The following is a 21603-nucleotide window of genomic DNA, read 5'->3' as shown; positions in this document are numbered from 1 at the left end:
GGGGGATGGTTTGGATCAGGGCCCTTCTTGGGGTCTTCCAACTCTACAATTCTATGAACAGTCACAAAGCCTACGCCAGACTTGGAAGGTATGACAATTGCTTGGTTTTATTTCTTCCAACACTTTTAAATAAGCTGAATATATTAAGTAGCGTCTTTCGTTAAAAATGCAGCCACATCCTCCTCCTCCTCCTCCACCAAACGCATCCAAGAAAGAAGAGAATAATGGAGCCCAAGACGCAGCCAGGAGCAGAAGCTGGGCGTCTATTATTATTGCACTGCGCAAAGGAGGAACGGGGATGCCTCGGGAATGGAAGCCAGACACCCGCCACCCCCATCCACCCATCCCTGACCCAAGCAGGGCCAGGACCCCCCACATGACCCTTTGCCCTGGCTGGAGAGGATGCTGCCCAAGGCCACCCTGACCATTGCCCTGTGGCATGAGGCACTGGACGGAGGGGCACTCAGGTGAGACGGGCCCCCTGGAAGGAAGGAAGCCCACCAAGCCCCGAAGGCGTGCATCTGTGCGTGTCTCCTGTGCGCAGGAAGCGGCTGCATTATTGCACTGCTGCCCGGTGCTCAAAGTGCGCCAAGGACCTTCCAGCCCTCCCTATTCACAAATGGATCCTCTACAAAGAAAAACAGGATGGACATCTGGCCTCCCTGGCATGGCTCCCACTGTGGTAAAGGAACAGGCCAGCGGACTGACCATTGCCAGAGAACCCCTTTCCTGTGCCACAGGATCTCTGAGGTGGACTGAGGAGGAGGAAGAAGGGCACAGAGGCCAGTCAAGAGGGTCCCTTGTGGACTTGCAGCCCTTCTCTGGCCAGTGTCCACTCGGCTGGCCTTAGGACTGCGCTTCAGGCAGCTTGAGGCTGGGCTCAGACAGCCCCAGGCCCTTGGTGAGGAGGGATCTCTGCGGAAGCCCTTCTGCGCACTGCAGGCTCTTGGCCTCGCAGTTGAGGTTCTGGTAGCGTGGGGCGCTGGCGCTCGGCCGATGGCAGACAGAGGCGAAGCTGAAGCCGAAGGGGCCCAGGCAGCAGGCCGGGCAGGAGAGCACCTCGTCCTGCTCCGTCACGTTGACAGCGCCGTTCTCGGGGCCGCTCAGGGCCAGGGCCGTGCTGGCGTGTTCCCCTTGCACCGTGTTGCCAGCAGAGGGAGGCACACTCAGCTCCGACAGCGCCCCGCCCCAGCCGAGGGGGGACTTGTTATTGTTCAGGAGGAGTCCATTGGGGGGCCACGGCCGAGCGCCGGACATGGCTGTGCTGATGAAGGTGGTCGGCGATGTGATGCGGTCCGAAATGGGCTCCGGATCGGGGTTGGCGTCCGGACGGCAGTCCATCAGCTCAGCGCCAGGGGAGGAGAAGGGGGTCTCCAGGCAGCTGCAGTCCAGAGCAAGGCCGCCGTTGGTGCTGGGGTAGGGGGCCGGGCGCGATTGACCCCGGCGCAACATCTCTGGAGAAGCGGGGAGGGAGCGGCACCGTCGGGTCGACGTGAATGCTTCTGAGAAGTCACACTGTGCCTCCACTGCTGGCTCTGGGGTGATGGGGGTTCCTGGCAGGAAAGGCGTGGGGGGCGGGAGGTCGAAGGTCAGTGAGATCAAGGACTTGCTGGGCGTGTCAAAGAGCTTGATGCGGCCACCTTTCAAGTCCTGGCGCTGGGAGAAAGGGTTGACGCGCTGCGGGGTGCCATCCTGTGCCAGGCCAGGGAAGGCGTCCGACCGCGGATGGAACATGTCCGACTGGCTGCGGGAGAGGCGCTCGTCTGGCGGTAGGAGCTGTTGGAGCCCAGAAGGGGTCTGGGGGAAGGAAGGGCCCTTTGGCGCTTGACCTGTGGAGGAAGAACAGACAGGGCACACCGTGAGACAAGGACATGCAACCCCATCTGTCAATGGGGGTGCTGTGATGGAGAGTTCCTGCATGGCAGAATAAAGAGGCTGGATTGGATCAGGGCCCTTCTTGGGGTCTATCCCAACTGTATGGCTCTATCTGCATCCCTAATGATAAAGATAAAATCTGTGTCAAAATCCATCTGATTTTTCTGCATAGAAAAAAGTGTTTTGGGGCAGATAATATGTTGTTGGGAAACAAAATACTCAGATTGCTGTGCAAAAGATTTTTGTTTTCCGAAATGCAGTAAATACATGTAATTTTTCTCTGCAGGAATCTGCATATGTGCACAAACTGTATACAGCTGGACAAGCAGCACTAAGTGTAAACAACTGTATACAGATGCACAAATCCCAATGCAGTAAACCAAATGCCATTTTGGTGCCACAAAATGGAAACCGGTGGCTCAACGTAAGAGCTGAAAGTGGAATCCATGGGACACCTTTTGCCAGAGGTGGCTTTTGCGTTATTAGCGTGGCACTGAAAGCGATTAAAAGCCACGCGCCGCAGCCCCTGAACTCAGAGAACCCCTGCACCCCACATCCCCCCGAATGGGCTGAGAGAGGAGCACTGACCAAAGCGCAGGCTCCAGTGTGACTCATAGGACCATAGTGTTGGAACGGAACCCAAGAAGGGCCCTGATCTAGTCCAACCCCCTTCTTCTGCTATGCAGGAACTCTCCATCAAAGCCCTCACGGTGACACATGACCATCCAGCCTCTGCTTAAAGACATCCTCCAAAGAAGGAGACTCCAAAGCAGCATATTCCACTGTCAAACAGTCCTTACGGTCAGGAAGTTCCTCCGAATGTTGAGCTGCAATCTCTTTTCTTGGAGCTTCCATCCACTGTTCTGGGTCCTAGTCTCTGGAGCAGCAGAAAACAAGCTTGCTCCCTCCTCAATATAACCTCCCTTCAAGTATTTAAACAGGGCTAGCATCATATCCCCTCTTAACCTTCTCCTTTTCAGGCTAAACATCCCCAGCAGTTCCCTAAGTCTCTCCTCATAGGGCTTCATGGTTTCCAGACTCTTCACCATTTTGGTCACTCTCCTTTGGACACATGGCTCCAGTTTCTAAGCATCCTTTTTGAATTGTTTTGCCCAGAACTGGACACAATATTATTCCAGGTGGGGCCTGACCAAAGCAGAATACGGTGGCACTATTACTTCTCTTGATCTAGACACTATACTTCTATTGATGCAGCCTAAAGTCGCATTGGTCTTTTTAGCTGCCGCATCACACTGTTGACTCATGTTCAACTTGTGGTCTACTTGGACTCCTAGATCCCTTTCACACGTAGTTTCATTCAGCCAGGTGTCACCCATCCTATATCTGTGCATTTTATTTTTCCGCCCTAAGTGCAATACCTTACATTTCTCCGTGTTGAATTTCATTTTGTTAGCTTTGGCCCAGCTTTCTAGTCTATTCAGGTCATTTTGAATCTTGATCCTGTCCTCTGGAGTATTAGCTATTCCTCCTAATTTGGGGTCATCTGCAAATTTGATAAGTATGCCCTCTATTCCTTCATCCAAGTCATTGATAAAGATGTTGAATAGCACTGGGCCCAGGACAGAGCCCCACTGGACACCCCACTGGTCACTTCTCTCCAGGATGAAAAGGAGCCATGGCTGACCATCCTTTGGCTTCGGCCAGTCAGACAATTACAAATCTATGTAACAGTTGCCTTGTCTAGCCCACATTTTAGAAGCTTCTTTGCAAGAATGTCATGGGAAACCTTGTCAAAGGCCTTACTGAAATCAAGATCTACTATATCCAAAGCATTCCCTTCATCTACCAAAATGGTCATTTTATCAAAAAGAAAACCCTTATTTTTTTAAAAAACAGTCCTAAACCAGAAAGGCAGCAAGGAAGGGCATGGGTACCGTTCATCAGAGCTGCCGCTGGGCTCCCTAGGAGGGTCCTCTGGCCACCGGCGCCCTTTGAGGTGGGCTGGACGCTGGAGAGGTCTGGGTCCGCTTGCTGGTGCCGCTGCTGCTCCAAGATGGCCTCCAGGCGCTGCGTGACGTCCAGGAAGGAGGGGCGAGACGTGGGCTCCATCTGAGGAAGGGGTGAGAGGAAGTGTCCTGAGCACCAGCCCCCACGGTCAAGGAACGTGCCCCCCAGGGCCATGGCGTCACCCCTTAGGCCCAGAGCATGGCCCTCCTCCAGCCTCCGTGGAAGGCCCTCCCGGAGCCATGTCTGACATGTCAGGAATGAATGGGGAGTCCTGGAGCCATACCCCATTGGGGTCTCTTACAACTGCATGATTCTATGTATTCCTGCATGGCAGACTGGGGCTGGAGTAGATGGCTCTTGGGGTCTCTTCCAACTCTATGGTTCTATAATGTATAGTCGGACTCTCCAGCCCCATCCCTAATAATAATAATAATAATAATAATAATAATAAACATTTATTTATTTCTCGCCTCTTCCGCTTTGGGGATCGAGGCGGATAACAGCAGAGTTAAGCCTCAAGTGAGGATAACTGGCGAATCTCTTGCAGGGGTCATTCCAAGCTTTTGGAGCGGAGGCAGAGAAGGCCCTCTGGGAATTTCACCGCCAGTCTGGTCTTCCTAGATTGTAAGAGGTTTTTCCCGGAGGATTGGAGTGTATGGGAGGAGGCAGCGTTCCTTCAAGGAGACTGGACCCAGGCCATGTAGGGCTTTGTAGGTGGTAAACAACTCCTTGTACTGAGCCCAGAAGCTAATAGGCAGCCAATGTAGTGATTTTAAAATAGGTGTAATATGGTCGAACTTGGATTTTCCGGCGACCAATCTGGTTGCCATGTTCTGTATCAATTGGAGCTTCCGGACGTGGCACAAAGGTTGCCCCATGTAGAGCGCATTGCAAAAGTCAAGACGAGAGGTTACTAGAGCATCTACGACCGTTTCTAGGTCCCGCTGCTCCAGGGAGGGGCGCAACTGGCGCATCAGCTGAAGCTGATAACAGGCACTCCTGGCTGTTGCATCAATCTGAGAAGACAGCTGAAGCGACGAATCCAGGAGTTCCCCCAAGCTGCGGACGCAGTCCTTTAGGAGAAGTGTGACCCCATCTAGGACTGGCAAACTTATCTCCATGTCCAGATTGGGGTTACCTATCATGAGTACCTCCGTTTTATTTGGATTCAGCTTTAGTATATGTTCACTCATCCAATCCATTACCGACTTCAGGCAGTCATTCGGGGGGAGATGCCCTCCTTGGTCACTGAAGCAACCCGAGACATAAAGAAATAAATTTCAGTGTCATAAGTGTACTGATAAGACCGTGCTCCATGTCTCCGGACGATCTCTCCCAGCGGCTTCATGTCAATGTTAAAGAGCATGGGGTACAGAATGGTGCCCTGAGGGATGCCAGATGTCAGCTCTCTCCTAGAGGAGCAGCTGTCCCCCAGCATCACTATCTGGAACCTGCCAAAAGGGAGGACTGGATCCACTGGAGCGCAGTGCCCCCAATACCCAACTCTCTCAGGCGTTCCAGAAGGATGCCATGGTCAATGGTATCGAAGGCCGCTGTGAGGTCCAAGAGCACCAACAGGGTCACATTTTCCCTGTTGATGCCCAGACGGAGATCATCGACCAAGGCGACCAGGGCAGTCTCCATTCAGTCTGCAAGCCAACCTCCTTCCCCAAATAGCAAAAGAAAATGGCTGAAAGTGCAACTGTCCGCAGAGACATAAGACCTCTTCTGTTTACATATGGAGCACCATGGAGCGTGGGGCTGAGAGATGCCCCCTGACCACTCTGTGGTTGACTACTCCAAACCCATACCCATGTGCCCCCCATAAACACCCGTGGGAAAGGTCAGGGGTCTTACGCTGCAGCAGTGGAAGGCCAGCTGGAGGAAGGTCGTCGGACAGTCCGGCCCCACAAGGTCACAGAAGGCGGCCACGTCCAGCCCAAAGTCCTGCAATAGGAGGAGGAGGAGAAAGGAAGAGCGTGAAAAGGGTCTGTTGGGAGAGATGCATCGTTTGGGGGACTCTGGTGCCAGAGGAGAATCCTGTGGATAAAAAGGATCACAAACCAAGGAAGAGCACAAGGAAGTGATCAGAAGAAGGCCAAGGCCAGAGTGGGCAGCTGTGAAGAAGCCAGGGAAACCCTCAAGTGTTTTAAATATATATATCATTAAATACCAAAGTCAGAGCCGTCCAGGCCAGAGTATGTCCAGTTTGGGTATATACAGTTGTGAAACCTGAAAGTGGTCAGGAGGAAAACCCACTCCTTTGCAATGGAGGAGGGTTCTGCAGACAACACTGTGGGTCACCAAAATGACCGGTCCACAGGTCCGAGAGCAAGCCAAGAAGCCCCAGGTCTCCCTAGAAGCCAACATGACCGAAGGATCAACTCCATACAGGAAGCCACAGCCGTTGCCCTGAGTTTGCAGGGCTTTGGAGGACGGGACCCTTGGAGGTCTCCCAGTCAGTCAAAGCCAACTTGCATATGGACAGTTTGCTTACCTGTAACGGTATTTCTTCCAGTGGTCATCTGCGAATTCACACAAATGGGTTATTATTTGGTGCCTGCACAGCTAGCTTCGGAATCTTCTTGGAGAGACTAGAGGCATTTTGGTGGAAGCCCCTTCCACTCTCCAACTGCCTTATTGGCTGGCTTCCCGCCTAAACCCTTCGTTCCTTATGGCTGCCGAGCAGCAGCCGCCCAGAACGAAGGAGGCAGGCAGGGCATGACTGTGTGGGGAGGACGGGCCGGATTTGGGTGGATTCGCAGATGACCACTGGAAGAAATACCATTACAGGTAAGCAACCTGTCCTCCTTCTTCGTGGTCTCTGTGAAACTGGCAAGTTTTGGTCAGTGGAGATGGGAGTGCCATGCCACGCTAGAAAGCCATATTGACCCCAAACAGAATCACCAATCGGGAAACCGAGCCACAAGGCAGGCAGATATGGGGACGAACAGGCCTGCTGGTAAGGCGACTCGACAGAGTCATGTAGAAAATCCAATATGAGACGTAGTGGAAACAGCCACCAATGCAGGTGAAACATGCCCTTTGGACCAGCTTCTCCATTTCCGCAGATTGTGCATATTCTGCCTGTTACCTTATTTCTTGGCAAGACGTCTTCAGAGGAGCTTTTCCCTTGCCTTCCCATAAGGCTGAGAGAGCTGCTTCTAGCCCAAAGTGTGGGTTACAGCTGGGATTCGAACCCTGATCTCCCGCTGTCCTATTCCAACACGCAGAAACCACTACTCCGCGCTGCCCAGCAGAGGCTCCTGCCCTTTCCATCGGAGCCTCGCCTTCCCACCGCCGGCATCCAAGGCAGGGAGCTACCAGGAGAACAAGGGACCCCACAAACCACCTTTTAAAAAATGCAATAGGAAGGTGGTTTTTTATTTTCCAGTGTGCCTCAATGCGCCTCTTTGACTGGGCAGCTTTTGCGTATTCTGTGACTCTGGATGAAGGTGAGCCAGAGGCAGAAGAAGCTGCTTTCACAACTATCTGCCCTGTGGGCACATGCTTCGCAAAACGGGGTTTGTATGTTTCCACCCGTTTATTTTATCTATTTTTAAAATAATTCCATGTATGTAATACATTTACAGGAAACATAAAATAGCGACGCGCTCTTAGTTATGGCCTTGGCCATGATCCTTTCCCTTCACTTCCGTTGTGCCCTTCACATGAAAACACCCCGAATGAAACAGTTACGTCAAGGTCTGATTCTTAAATTAGTCCTGGTTGTATTTCCTCGCCCTCTTTCAAATAGCCTTCTTACCCAATACTCACAGTTGATTCCTCGCCGTCTTTTTAGTCAGTCCAATAGATCCTCTCTAGTTCTCTTGCTACACTCATTGCCACATAGTTTATTACAATAATTGATAATAGGAGACCATTCCTTGTCAACTTTCTCTCTATCTCTCTGGTTTATTAAAAGCTGTCCTTTTCTTTCACTTCCATAGGTTTCACAAGACATCCTCTGTTTTGGGGATCTCTGGGGTCCTTCCATTTCTGGGCCATTAAAAGTCTGGCTGCAGAAATCAAGTCATATAGTAAAACAACTCTCCAATAGTATTTCCTCTCCACTGACGGATCTATTTTGTTGGCCGTATCCAATAAGTATATTTTTGGTTTGAATTCAAATTTGATTTTAAACATTTGCTGTATTACATTGCGCATTTCTTTCAGTAATTCAGCCGCACATCCGACATTTTGCTCACATTTCCAGTAAGTATTTGAATCTGTTTCGTATATTTTTGCAAATTTGGCTGGGGCCAAATACCTTCTCATTTCCACTTTCAGCTGATTTTCCTTCAAATCTTGCTCCCACCCTTTTAAAATGATCTTTGCACCCTTTTAAAGTGGCTGAACTGATCTGACTTGTGTGCCGCCCAGGGATCTGCAAATGCCAGGAAGAGCGCCTGCCCAAGTGAGCCCTCCACAGCGTTTGCAGCAGCAGCAGCAGCAACCTCACCTTCTGCCTCCTTCCCTGGCCCTCTGGAGCTGAGCGGTCATTCTGGGCCCCCTCGAAAAGTGACCCCCTGCCACTCCCCATCAAGGATGGACCGTGGCAAGCCACAGTTGGGCGGTGGGCATACCTCTGTGCGGGGTAGGTAATCTGGGTCGGCCGGCAGGCGGGCGATGGTCTCGCAGAGGATGATGCCATAGGCAAAGACATCGGCCTGGAGGAGCGGGAAAAGAGGGCGCTCAGAGAGGGATGTCATGCCCCGGATCGGAGCTTGCATGCCCCTCGAACTCCAAAGACACTCCGGGGACACTCCGCATCCCACGCTGACCCCTGCGCAGGACCAGGTGGACATGGCCCTAACCCCTCCCCGTTCCCCCTTACCTTCTCGTTGTAGAGCTCCCCACGCAGGACCTCTGGCGCCATCCAGTAGGGAGACCCCACCACGGCCAGGGGCTCCTTTTCGGCCCCCTCACTAGGAGGGAAGAAGAAGAAGTAGAAATGGGGGGTGGTCAGTGCAGAACAGGGGGCTGCCCCCTCTTGCACCCCCATGAATGACCACCAAGGGATCAGCAGGCCGACTGACCTGTAGGTGGGGATCTTCTCGGCCAGGCCAAAGTCGCCCACTACGGCCGTGTAGCCATTTTCTTCACACCGGACAAGGCAGTTCTGGGAAGGGAGGGGGAAGAGACTTGGTGTCACGCATGGCCAGAGGAACGGCCATTTCCCAGCTGTGTGTGGGGGGGGGGTAGCATGGGGCCGGTCAAGAACAGCGCCTTGCCGTCTCCTACCTTGGAGGTGAGGTCTCGGTGGAAGATGCCCTTGCTGTGCAGGTAGCGTAGGCCGCGCGCAATGTCCAGTGCCAGCTTGATGCGGACGGTCCAGGGCAGCGGAGTGGGGCTGTCCAGCAGCTGCTCCAGGTTCCCGCCGTTTATGTACTCGGTCAAGGCGTGGAGCTGGCCCTGGTGGACGCAGACGCCCATGAACCTGGCAGGGACAGATGGACGAACGGAGGGACAGCGGGGCAAATGGAAGGGGGTTGAGATCCAGACCCCTTCCTCCAGACCCTCCCTCCCTGGTGATGCCAGCCGCCTCTGAGCCTCCCATCCAGCCCTCGACCCAGGAGTGTCCAGTCTTTAAAAGGAGCAGTGACCTTCTCACTGCAATTCTGGGCATAAAGTGGCCTTACGAATTTATCTTGAGAGGGGCTGGGGAGGGAAGACGCAGACCCTGGAAACCGCAAGGCCCTTCGGAGAAAAAGATGGGGGGCCGGGGGACTCAGGGGGGGGGGCATGGCGGCAGGGAAGAAGGGTCCATTCCTGTTTCTCCAGGAGGTCCTGCCCCCAAAGCCCCCCACGAGGCCCCCCACTGATGCCTAGAAACTACTCACCGGAGGATGTTGGGGTGCGAGAGGCGGTTCATGAGCTGCACCTCACGGAGCATGTTTCCCCGGTTGCTCATCAGCTTGTTCATCTTCAGCACCATGATCTGTCCCGACTGGCGGTGCCTCACCTGCAGAATGGGGGCAAAAGGGTTACTTGGGGGGATCAGGGCCTGAGAGCGGGCAGAACGGGGCAGTCCGGACCCCATTCCTCCCAGCCTCGGCGCGGAAGAGACGCATGGAAATCATAGAGCCATAGAGTTCGAAGAGACCCCAAGAAAGGCCTTGATCCAGTCCAACCCTCTTCTTCTGCCATGCAGGAACTCTCAGTCAAAGCACCCCCATTTTGACAGATGGCCATCCAGCCTCTGTTTAAAGACCTCCAAGGAAGGAGACTCCAAAGCAACAAATTCCATTGTTGAACAGCCCTTAAGGTTTAGGTGGAATCTCTTTTCCTGCAGCTTAAACCCATTACTTTGGGTCCTATTCTCTGGAGCATCAGAAAACAAGCTTGCTTCATCCTCAATACAGGTATAATTCGTCCTCGGGGGTATTAGCTACTCCTCCTAATTTGGTGTCATGTGAAAATCTGATAAGTCTCCCCCTCATTTCTTTCATCCAAGTCATTGATAAAGATGTTGGACAGCAGACTGGGCTCAGGACAGAGCTTCACTGGACACCCCACTGGTCACTTCACTCCAGGAGGATGAAGAAGGAGGGCCCTTGTTGGGCACCCTTTGGGTTTGGCCAGTCAACTAATTCCAAACCCATGTAACAGTTGCCTTGTCTAGCCCACATTTTACTATGTTGTTTGCAAGAATGTCATGGGGAACCTTGTCAAAGGCCTTACGGAAATCAAGATATACTATATCCACAGCATTCCCTTTGTCTTTGTCCACGCAAAGGAGCAGCCAAAGTCCAAAGAGGAGCAACCAAGCCCAGCATCCACCTCCAGCCCTTCCAGAGACCCCCAAAGTGACCATTTTAGTTGCCCTCCTTTGGACACATGGTTCCAGTTTCTCCATATCCTTTTGAATTATGGGGCCCAGAATGGGACACAGATGAGGCCTGACGAAAGTAGAATAGTGTCACTGCTACTTCCCTTGATCTAGACACTAGACTTCTATTGAGGCAGCCTAGAGTCACATTGGCCCTTTTAGCTGCTGCATCGCACTGTTGACTCATGTCCTACAAAGTAGGAGCATCACTACGAGGCACGGGGAGCATGGGCTGCATTGGTGACCCCTTGAAATGGCAGGGGGGGGGTGAACACTCAACACAACTGTTACTCCCCTCCGTCCCAAGACCCCTCTAGCTGTCCCCACTGGTGTCCATTGGCTGCGGCCACTGCTGGGGGTCTGGTGGGTCTACTTGGCCCCCTTTCCTGCTTGACCAGCAGCTCTGCAGACCTGGAAAAGGCCTCCAGGCCTCCCCAGCCCCTGATTGTGGGAAGAGCCTGCCTTCTGGGGTCTCTGGGCAGGAGGGGAAGCAACCCACCTCCCTTTCCTGCTCCGCCAGGGTCCCCACCAGGCCTGGGAAGGGGCTTCTGGTCAGCAGGGGCTGTCCACCCCCATCAGGCCAGAGGTGGCCGGACTGGTGCAGGAGGGTGGCTTGGGTGTGTGCCAGGCAGCATAAGTGACCGCAGGGGGGTGACGTCAGCCCTTGTGACGCCGCTCCTGCAAAAGACCCCAAGGGCCATTTAGTCCAACTCCCTGCCATGCAGGAACTCTCAATCAAAGCATAGAATCATAGAATCCTAGAGGTGGAAGAGACCCCAAGAAGGGCCATCCAGTCCAACCCCCTTCTGCCATGCAGGAACTCTCAATCAAAGCCCTTAATGCCTCTTGGAAATGCCAAGCAGTCCCTGCCAGGGAACGTGAGATCCTCCATTTGGGGTCCCTGTGCCAGGTCGCCCAACCCCAAGGCCAATGGGACAGAGGACCCTTCTCCAAGAGACCCTCCCGGTTCCAAAGGGCTTCCCTGCTCTTCTCTGCAGAACGGTGGGGGAAGTGGTAGAGGTTTATGGGTTTATTGCTCCCGCGCCCAGAAGTGCCACTCGGAGTCAGCAAGAGATAAGGACAGCTGGCAGAGATAAGATAAGATGGGGTGGCCAGGTTTGCTTCATGGGGACACAGATATAGCTATTTTGCCACCTTGGGAAATGAGAAAAACTTTCAGGCGATCTAACCAGCGTGACTGCGCCACGAACGAAAGCCACCGGAAGGAGGATATCCAGCAGAAGCTGTCTGTGTGTGTGTGTGTGTGTGTGTGTTGTGTGTGTGTGTGTGTGTGTGTGTATATACATACTACATACATACATACTCACTATAGTCTAAAGTTTTATTCAAAAAGGACCCCCTCCAAAACCCTGGGTCAGCTTATTGACGGGTCAATGTAAGTACTATACTTTAACTCATATACAATATATATCCTGATCCTAAAGGCTAGATGGATGAGAGAGTAGAGAGGTTCATATATATATATTATTGACGGGTCAATGTAAGTACTATACTATTGTATATGAGTTAAAGTATAGTACTTACATTGACCTGTCAATAATATATATATGAACCTCTCTACTCTCTCATCCATCCAGCCTTTAGGATCAGCACAAACACTTAATGTCTGCTGGGATTTCCTAAGTTCCCTGGCATCGTTTCCCTTTACATCATGCTTTGCATCTTTTGTTATATGCTCCTACGTTTTACCCTCAACTTATCCATGGCTCATACTAAAAATCCATAATTTTGGACCCCAAACCTGCCCTCGACTTAAACACAAGGCCGATTTATAGTTGAGCATATACGGATATGTGGCTTTTGGGGGGTGTCACCCCCACAAGCCCCCAAAGGCTTCCTTCCAAGGAGACCGGCAGGCAGCCTCTTCATCTTGGCATCATCTTGGCAAGTGACAGAAGACATCTTCAGCCCCAGCTTTTCTTGTGGAGGTGGAGGATTTGAACACAGAGCAGCCAAGGCCAAGGCAGGGCAGGAGGCGCTGTGTGTTTGTGTGCCACAGGGGCTGCTAGGCCAGTCCTTTCCTGACCTGCAGGCTTGCCCTTGTGCCTTTGCTCCATGCCTGCATTTCTTGGTTGTTGTTGGGCTGCAACCCCTCATCATTCATCCCTAGGGAGCCTCAAAGACAGATGACAGCAAAGGGGGGTCCTCCAAGCGGACATTTCAACACGGACACCAGGCTCCTTGCAGGAGGAGGAAGGAGGCATCCAGGAACAGCCAGGAACCCCAAATGTCTGGACCTCCTCCGTCTATCATCTGCCCCCAAAGACCCAGATGGAAGAGCAAAGGCAGCCCCATCCATCCATAGGAAAAGCCAAAGGCATCTTAATGCAAAGGTTGCACAAGACACAAGAAATGCAATGGCAAACCCGCAGGTCCAGGAAGGGCCAGCCTAGCAGCCCCAAAGCAGTTAATTACACACACAAACACACAAACACACAGCATGGCAGGGAGGCTATTGGCTGCGGAGGGAAGTGTGGTCGACTGGAAGGACCAGGGCTGGGGAATCCCAAGCGGGAATCCAGAGCAAGGAATCCCTTTTCCTTCTCCAGTCTCTTCTGCAGAGCCTTCTGCAACCTTCGCAGGAACTAAGGCAGGCAGAAGCATGCTGCTTCTTAGGGATTGAGGAGTGGATTTCTATCCCGCTTTTCAACCAAAATGGGAGGCCAGGAGAGCCCTGACTCTCAGGAGGTGCCTCCGAATGTTGAGCAGGAATCTCTTTTCCTGGAGCTTGCCTCCATTGCTCCATTGGGTCCTATTCGCTGGAGCAACAGAAAACAAGCTTGCTCCATTTAGTACTGGATGATGGGAAGGGCTGTTGTTCCTTATTATGAATGGTGTTGGCTGTCTGTCTACATTCCTTGGGATGGTTAATGGCTGCGTTTTATCACTCTACTTGTTTAACCTGTATGTGGAAAACATCATTCAAACTGCAGGATGAGACTTAGGAGGAGGAGGAGGAGGAGGAGGAGGAGGAGGAAGGAACATCAGCAATCTTCAAATAAGTGGATGACAGCAGCATAGTATCAGCAGGAAGCATCACAGAGTTGGAACAATTACTAAGGAAGGCCAAGGAAGAAAGTGCAAAGGCAGGCCTTAAGCTGAACAAAAAGAATGATAACTGAGGACCGATGTAGGTTCAGACTCCCTAGTCCAGGGGTAGGCAACCTTTTTGAGCCGGGGGCCCGGTTGCTGTCCCTCAGACAACTGGGGGGCCAAAGAAGTGGGGTGGAGCTTCCACCCTCCGGGGGTGGGGCCACATGCTGGGGGTGGAGCCTCCACCCTCCAGGGGCGGGGCCGCATGCTCCACCCCTGGAGTAATAATAATAATAATAATAATAACAACAACAACAACAGTTACTAGCATGGAAACTACTAAAATGCAATTCAGAATAGAAAGGAGAAAGCATGCACCACTGTCTCAACCCAGAAAAGCACAAGGAGCTGAGAGGAGTTTTTGCAAAGAGAACACCAAGGGCAAGTAAATAATAATAATAATAATAATAATAATAGTTACTGGCATGGAAACTACTATACTGCAATTCAATTCAGAATAGAAGGCTAACCCCCCCTCCCCTAATGAAGCAACCAACCTCTCTCTGCCTTGCTCTTGCTCTTGCTCTTGCTGGCCGGCTGGCTCCTCCTTCTTCTTCCTCCTCCTCCTCCTTTCCCTGCTCTTCTATTCATAGGGAACAGGAGGAGGAGGGCAGAGGGCAAGGTGGAGCCAGATGCAGGCCCGCTGCAGCCCCTGGAGCCCTGTTGGAGTGCTCCAGGGGCTGCACCGGGCCTCCTAGATGAGCACCGCCATTTTGTTTTGAAAAATGGCGGCCGAAGTCTCGCGTGACCTTTGCCATCCTGAGGTCAGTGAGACTTCAGCCGCCATTTTGAAAAACAAAATGGCGGTCGATGTGGCGCGAAAACGGGGGCAATCGGCGGCAGGACTGTGCAGGGGCCGGCAGGAAGGCCTTGGCGGGCCAAATCCGGCCTGTGGGCCACAGGTTGCCGATGCCTGCCCTATTATTATTATTATTAAACTTTATTTCTATAGCGCTGTAATTATACACAGCACTGTACAAAGTTGATAAAATTAAGAGTAAATAAAAGCCTGCCCAAGGCGTACATTCTAAGATAATAACAATTAAAAGAGGAATAGATAAAATTACCACGTAGAAAGAAAAGACAAAACATCAAACAAATCACATCACATCAAATATTGTCAGACAGCCAGATGACAATCACAAATTCCCTGAGAACGCTTCCCTAAACAATATGGTTTTCAGCTCTGTCTTAAAGCTGGTTAGGGAAGTGATGAGCCGTGCATGCAGAGGAAGAAGGTTCCAGGAGTGAGGGGCAGCAAGAGAGAAGGGACGGATCCGGGCTGGGGCAGAGAAGATCCTGGGTTGGGAGAGGAGACTTTGGCTACCAGAGCGGAGAGTGCGAGTAGGGATGCAGGGAGAGAGAAGATTGGTTAAATAAGGAGGGGCCAGCCCATGCAGGGCTTTAAAGGTGAGTAGCAAGAGTTTGTACCTGATGCGGAAAGGAAAAGGGAGCCAGTGAAGGGAAGACAACAGGGGGAGACATGATCATAACGGCGAGTGAGTGAAATAATGCATGCAGCTGAATGCTGAACAGAAATTAATGGGTGGAGGTGAGAGAGAGGAAGCCCTGCCAAGAGGAGGTTACAGTAGTCTAGTCGTGAGACCACTAGGGCATGGACCAGTGTCTTTGCGGTAGAAGCTGAGAGATATGGACGGATTTTGGCGATATTATAGAGAAAAAATCTACAGACTTTCGCTGTAGTCTGGATCTGAGGGATAAATGACAAAGAGGAGTCAAAGATGAAACCGAGACTGTGGGCTTCCTGGACCGGCTGGATAGAGATGTTATTGACAGAAATAGAAAAGGAGTAGTGAAGGGTGGGCTTAGGAGGGAAAACAAGAAGCTCGGTCTTGGACATATTGAGCTTCAGGCGCCGATGGTGCATCCAGTGGGAGACAGCTGTTAAACAGGATGACACTTGCTGCTCTAGCTCTGGTGAAAGATTAGGGGTGGAAAGGTACAGCTGGGTATCATCGGCGTACAGATGGTAGGAGAAACCAAGAGAACTGATAAGTTTGCCAAGGGAGAGTGTGTATAAAGAGAACAGAAGGGGACCCAAAACAGAGCCTTGAGGAACTCCAACAGATAAGGGGACAGAAGACGAGGTCTGACCACCCGAGACCACTGAAAAAGATCAATCTGACAAGTAAGATGTGAACCAATCGAGAACAAGGCCCGAGAAACCAAGGTCAGAGAGTATATCTATCAGGAGACAGTGGTCCACGGTGTCGAAGGCCGCAGACAGATCGAGTAGGACAAGGATAGAATAAAGGCCATTCGCCTTGGCCCGCAAAAGATCGTTCGAGATCTTAGTAAGGGCCGTCTCTGTGGAGTGCCATGGGCGAAAACCAGACTGGAAGGGATCCAGAATGGAGTTGGTTTCAAGAAACTCAAGACAGCGTGAATAGACAACTCGTTCCAACACCTTAGAGAGAAAAGGAAGAAGAGAGATTGGATGATAGCTAGCCAAGGAAGAGGGGTCGAGAGAGGGTTTTTTCAGGCATGTTTGAAGACTGAGGGGAAGGAACCCGAAGAGAGAGAGAGAGATTAAAGATATAGAGGAGGGAGGGTAACAAAGAGGGGGCTATAGAGATTAGAAGACGAGAAGGAAGTGGGTCAAGAGAGCAGGTGGTGGGTTTTGATGAGTTCAACAGCGAAGAGAGTTCTTCCAAAGAAACAGGAGGAAACACAGAGAGTTGATTAGTAGGAGGGGCGAGGAGATTAATGGTGGGAGCCAAATCATGAGGAGTTAAGTCAGAACGAATGGTAGTGATCTTTGTAATGAAGAAATTGGCGAAGTCGGAGGGAGAAAATAATGGAGAGACGGAGGGAGGAGAGGGTTTTAACAGTGTGTTGAAACAGGAGAACAAGCGCTGCGGGCGCGTCTCGTTGGCACAGATCAATGATTTGAAGTAGTCTTGTTTTGCCATCGACAGGGCGCGTGAAAAGGATGAAAGAACGAACTTAAAGTGGATAAAGTCCATAAGGAAATAAAGAACTAGACAAGATCCTAAAGAAGTGAGCACTAAAGTCAGAATTGCATAAGCCACACTACTCCCCATCATCCTGTATGGATTTGAGTGATGGATCCATAGAGTTGGAAGAGACCCCAAGAAGGGCCCTGAACCAGTCCAGCCCCTTTCTTCTGCCATGCAGGAACTCTCAGTCAAAGCACCCCCATTTTGACAGATGGCCATCCAGCCTCTGCTTAAAGACCTCTAAGGAATATTTTCTACTGTTGAACAGCCCTTACTGTCCAAATGTTCCTTCTAATGTTTTTAGCTGGGATCTCTTTTCCTGGAGCTTGCATCCCTTGCTCCATTGTGTCCTAGTCCCTGGAGCCGGAGAAAACAAGCTTGCTCCCTCCTCGCTATGGCATCTCCCATCATATCCCCTCTTAACCTTCTCTTCTCCAGGCTAAACATCCCCAGCATCTCCCTGAGTCTCTCCTCATAGGGCTTCATGGTTTCCAGACCCTTCAGCATTTTGGTGGCCCTCCTTGGGGCACATGGCTCCAGTTTCTCAGCTGGAGAAAGGGGCTTGAGGCCCTGGGAAAGAGGGAGTAGGAGGGGGTCCTGCATTCTGGCTGGAGGGCATGTGGATTGTTGGGAGCTTTAATTACCCTTTGCAACTACTCAAGCTTCTCTCCTCACAATGTATGTCTGCTGGACCCATCTTTGGTTTTCTAGATAAAGCTTTCTTGGTTTTACCACTTAAACCTGGATTTCTGAACTGCTGCTGCTGGCCCTGGTCAGTGCCATGGAGTGGTCTGAGTGCTGGACGACGGCTCTGGGGACAAGTGTCTGATCCTCTGCTCTGTCCTGAAACCACCGGGTGGCCCTTTGGGCAAGAAGCCCCACTCTCTCAGCCTAAGAAGAAGACAATGCTTAATATCTATGCCGTCTTTCAGTCACCCCGTTAGCCCAAAAGAACCGAGGATCGTCCCAAATATACCACAGACCCTTACCTTGCTCCTTTGCAATGCCAGGTCAGTGAAAAATAAATCCCATATTATATACCATCTATTGGAGGAATATTATTATTATTATTATTATTATTGTTATTGTTATTGTTATTATTGTTATTATTAACCTTTATTTATGAAGCACTGTAAATTTACACAGCGCTGTACATACAATCATTTAGATAGACGATTCCCTGCCCTCGGGCTTCCAATCTAAAAAGACAAGACACAGAGGGAGAAGGGAGTGGTGGCGGGGAAGGGGATGAGGGCCAGCAGTTCCTCTCTACCTCCGAGGCCTGGACCAAGGCAGAAGGACTGGAGGGAGGGCTTGGCTTCATAATGGATGGTTAATCATTTTCCAGGGAAAATACATACTCTCAAGTAGGATAATACATATACAATACATAGCAATACAGGAATGGTTTGATAAACAGGCACCAAAAGAACACCAAATAGCAAGCGACAATTATGCAATGCCTGGGAAGGCTTCTCTGAAGAGGATGGTCTTCAGCTCTGTTTTGAAGCTGATTAAAGAAGTGATGGCTCTTGCTTTTGGGGGAAGAAGGTTCCAAGAGTGAGGGGCAGCGAGTGAAAAGGGGCGAATCTGGGATGGGGCAGAGGAAATCCTGGGCTGGGACAGGAGGCCTTGACTACCAGAACAGAGGGAACAATGGAGTGGGAAGGTGAGGAGAAAGAAGGTCTGATAAGTAAGGAGGGGCCAGTCCATGGAGGGCTTTAAACGTTGACATCAGGAGCTTATACTGGATGCAGAAAGGGAGAGGGAGCCAGTGAAGGGATGCCAAGACAGGAGAGATGTGGTCAGAGCGGTGGGTGGAGGACGGAGGTGAGAAAGAGGAAGCCCAGCCAGGAGGACGTTACAGGAATCCAGTCGTGAGATCACTAGGGCATGGACCAGGATCTTGGCAGAAGAGGTGGAGAGATATGGTTGGATTTTGGCAATCTAGAAGCCTTGGCTGTGGTCTGGATCTGAGGGACACACGACAGAGAAGAGTCAAAGATGAAACCAAGACTGTGGGCTTGCTGGACTGGTTGAATGGAAATGTTGTCCACAGAGACAGAAAAGGAGTGTTGAAGGGTGGGCTTGGGAGGAAAGACAAGAAGCTCCATCTTGGACATGTTGAGCTTCAAGCGCCGATGGCGCATCCACTGCGAGACAGCTGTGAGGCAAGCCTTGGAGAAAGGTCAGGGGCGGAAAGATACAGCTGGGTGTCATCGGCATAGAGATGGTAGGAGAAATGAGTTTACCTAAGGACGGTGTGTAGAGAGAAAACAGAAGGGGACCCACAACAGAGCCCTGGGAAACTCCAACAGAGAAGGGAACAGGAGAAGAAGTCTGACCTCCTGCAACCACTGCAAAAGATCTGCCAGACAAGTAATATAACGCTGACCTGGCATGCATCACGGAAACCTGGCTGGGGGAGGATAGCGGTGTGACCTGGGCTAAAGCCCTCCCAGCTGGGTATACGGTAAAGGAGCAGGTTAGGGAAAGTGGGCGGTGGGGAGGTGTGACTATAGTCCATAAAAGCCATATTACCTTGACCAGGCATCCGGTTCCGAAACTGAAACACATCGAGTGTGTTTACCTGACCCTGAAGGCCAAGGACAGTCTGGGGACCCTGTTGGTCTACCGTCCACCCCGTGGCCTAACAGACTCCCTGGCTGAGCTGACACAGCTGGTCTCGGAGCTGATGTTGGAGACCCCAGACTTCTTGTCCTGGGGGACCTCAACATCCCCTTCGAGGCCGGCGTATCAGATCCAACAGGTGCGGCTCGGTTGTTCATGGAATCTATGACAGCCATGGGCCTGTTCCAATTGGTCACGGGTCCTACACATTGTGTAGGTAACACACTCGATGTAGTATGCACTACGGACCGAGAACATCCGGGGGTGGATATAAAAGATATCCTCCCCCTGTCATGGACGGATCACTTTCTGGTCAAGGTAGGACTAAAAGTCACGACCCAAAAACCCCTCGGGGGTGGTGGGCCTATTAGAATGGTCCGCCCTCGAAAGCTGATGGAACCCAAAAGGTTCCAAGAAGCTCTAGAGGGTATTATATTTGGGAACGATGGCGATTCTGCCGAAACCCTGGTCAACAATTGGAATATGAACCTCACCGGGGCAATAGACAGGATCGCTTCCGAGCGTCCTTGCCAGCTTGCTCCAAATAAAAGACCCTGGTACACAAAAGATCTTCGCCAGATGAAGCGGGCTGCGCAACAACTAGAGCGCTACTGGCGGAAACATGGGAACTTATCTGACAAGACTCTCCATGAGAAGATGTTGCGCTCCTACGGAGAGGCAATCGATGCAGCAAAGAATTCGTTCTGTGCTGCACATATTGCATCAGCAGAGTCTCGTCCAGCAGAGCTGTTCAGGGTGGTTAGGGAACTAACACAACCCCCGGCCACCCGGAACCCTTTATTAAAGCCAACTATAGCCTGCGGTGACGCTTTTAATAACTTATTTGCTGATAAAATCTCTCAGATAAGGGCCGATCTTGACGCCAGGCTTTTGACAGATCCTAAAGTAGAGGCGTCCAGTGACTCTGGAAACAAGGTTATTCTGGATCGTTTTGAGTTTGTTAGTACCGAGGACGTGGACAAGCTCCTTGGTCAGGTGAAAAGGATGACGTGGCCTCTTGACCCTTGTCCTTCTTGGTTGACCGTCCAGGGGGGAGATGCTAGAAAAACTGCACTACATCTTATATTAAATGCATCTGTTTGGGAAGGTGTATTTCCACTGCTCTTAAAGCAGGCAGTGGTGAAACCTCTTTTGAAGAAACCCTTCCTTGATCCCCTGTTAATGACCAACTACAGACCGGTCTCCCTATTGCCATTCTTGGGCAAGGTGATCGAGAGGGCAGTCGCCTTTCAGCTCCAAGCAGTCTTGGATGAAACCAATTATCTAGACCCATTTCAAACTGCTTCAGAACGGGACATGGAGTCGAGACTGCCATGGTCGCCTTAGTCGATGATCTCTGAGCATTGACAGGGGAAATGTGACCCTGTTGGTGCTCTTAGACATCTCAGTGGCCTTCAATACCATCGACCATGGTATCCTTCTGGAACGCCTGGGAGAGCTGGGTATCGGGGGCACTGCGCTCCAGTGGTTCCGGTCCTATCTCTCGGGAAGGTTCCAGTCGGTGAGGCTGGGGGATAGCTGCTCTCATAAAAGGGAGCTGACATCTGGCGTTCCACAGGGCGCCATTCTATCCCCCATGCTATTTAATAGTTACATGAAGCCGCTGGAAGAGATTATCCGGAAGCATGGAGCTCGGTGTTATCAGTACGCTGATGACACCCAGATCTATCTCTCCATGTCTCCGACTGATACAGTGACTAAGGATGGCACCTCCCCTCTGGACCCCTGCCTGGAGTCAGTAATGGGCTGGATGAGGAAAAACAGACTCAAGCTGAATCCAGAGAAAACAGAGGTACTCATGACAGGCACCCCGAATCCAGATAGGGAAATTTGTCACCCTATTTTTGAAGGGGTTAAGCTCCCCCTAAAGGACAAAGTCCGCAGTTTGGGAGTACTCCTGGACTCATCTCTACAATTATCATCTCAAGTGGATGCGATGGCAGGAGTGCTTGGTACCAGCTTTGGCTGATACGCCAACTGCGTCCCTGCCTGGACTGAAAGGACCTTGAAACCGTAGTACATGCACTGGTAACCTCTTGTTTGGATTTCTGTAATGCGCTCTACATGGGGCTACCTTTGTACCAGGTTCGGAAGCTTCCGTTAGTTCAGAACGCCGCAGCCAGATTGGTCATGGGCACCCGAAGATCGGACCATAAAACACCTATATTAAAATCTCTCCAC

The 21603-nt window shown here is 51.4% G+C and overlaps 1 protein-coding gene across 1 annotated transcript in view; it reads right to left on the bottom strand.

The window, feature by feature from the left end:
- Positions 1-85: 85 nt before the first annotated feature.
- Positions 86-21603, bottom strand: part of TESK1 (testis associated actin remodelling kinase 1) — a 32049-nt gene continuing 10531 nt past the window's right edge. Inside the window, exons 2-9 of the mRNA XM_042452299.1 lie at positions 9687-9808; positions 9088-9283; positions 8883-8965; positions 8681-8771; positions 8430-8513; positions 5701-5790; positions 3771-3945; positions 86-1829 (exon numbers count right to left, since the gene is read on the bottom strand). Of these exons, the coding sequence (XP_042308233.1) occupies positions 847-1829; positions 3771-3945; positions 5701-5790; positions 8430-8513; positions 8681-8771; positions 8883-8965; positions 9088-9283; positions 9687-9808 (1824 nt within the window). The 3' untranslated portion in view covers positions 86-846. The remainder of the gene's footprint in view (positions 1830-3770; positions 3946-5700; positions 5791-8429; positions 8514-8680; positions 8772-8882; positions 8966-9087; positions 9284-9686; positions 9809-21603) is intronic.

Source organism: Sceloporus undulatus, chromosome 2 (genome assembly GCF_019175285.1).
Source record: "Sceloporus undulatus isolate JIND9_A2432 ecotype Alabama chromosome 2, SceUnd_v1.1, whole genome shotgun sequence".
In the NCBI taxonomy this organism is placed as follows: domain Eukaryota; kingdom Metazoa; phylum Chordata; class Lepidosauria; order Squamata; family Phrynosomatidae; genus Sceloporus; species Sceloporus undulatus.
Note: the sequence above shows the minus strand (reverse complement) of the source record. Positions and strands in the feature narration are given on the sequence as shown.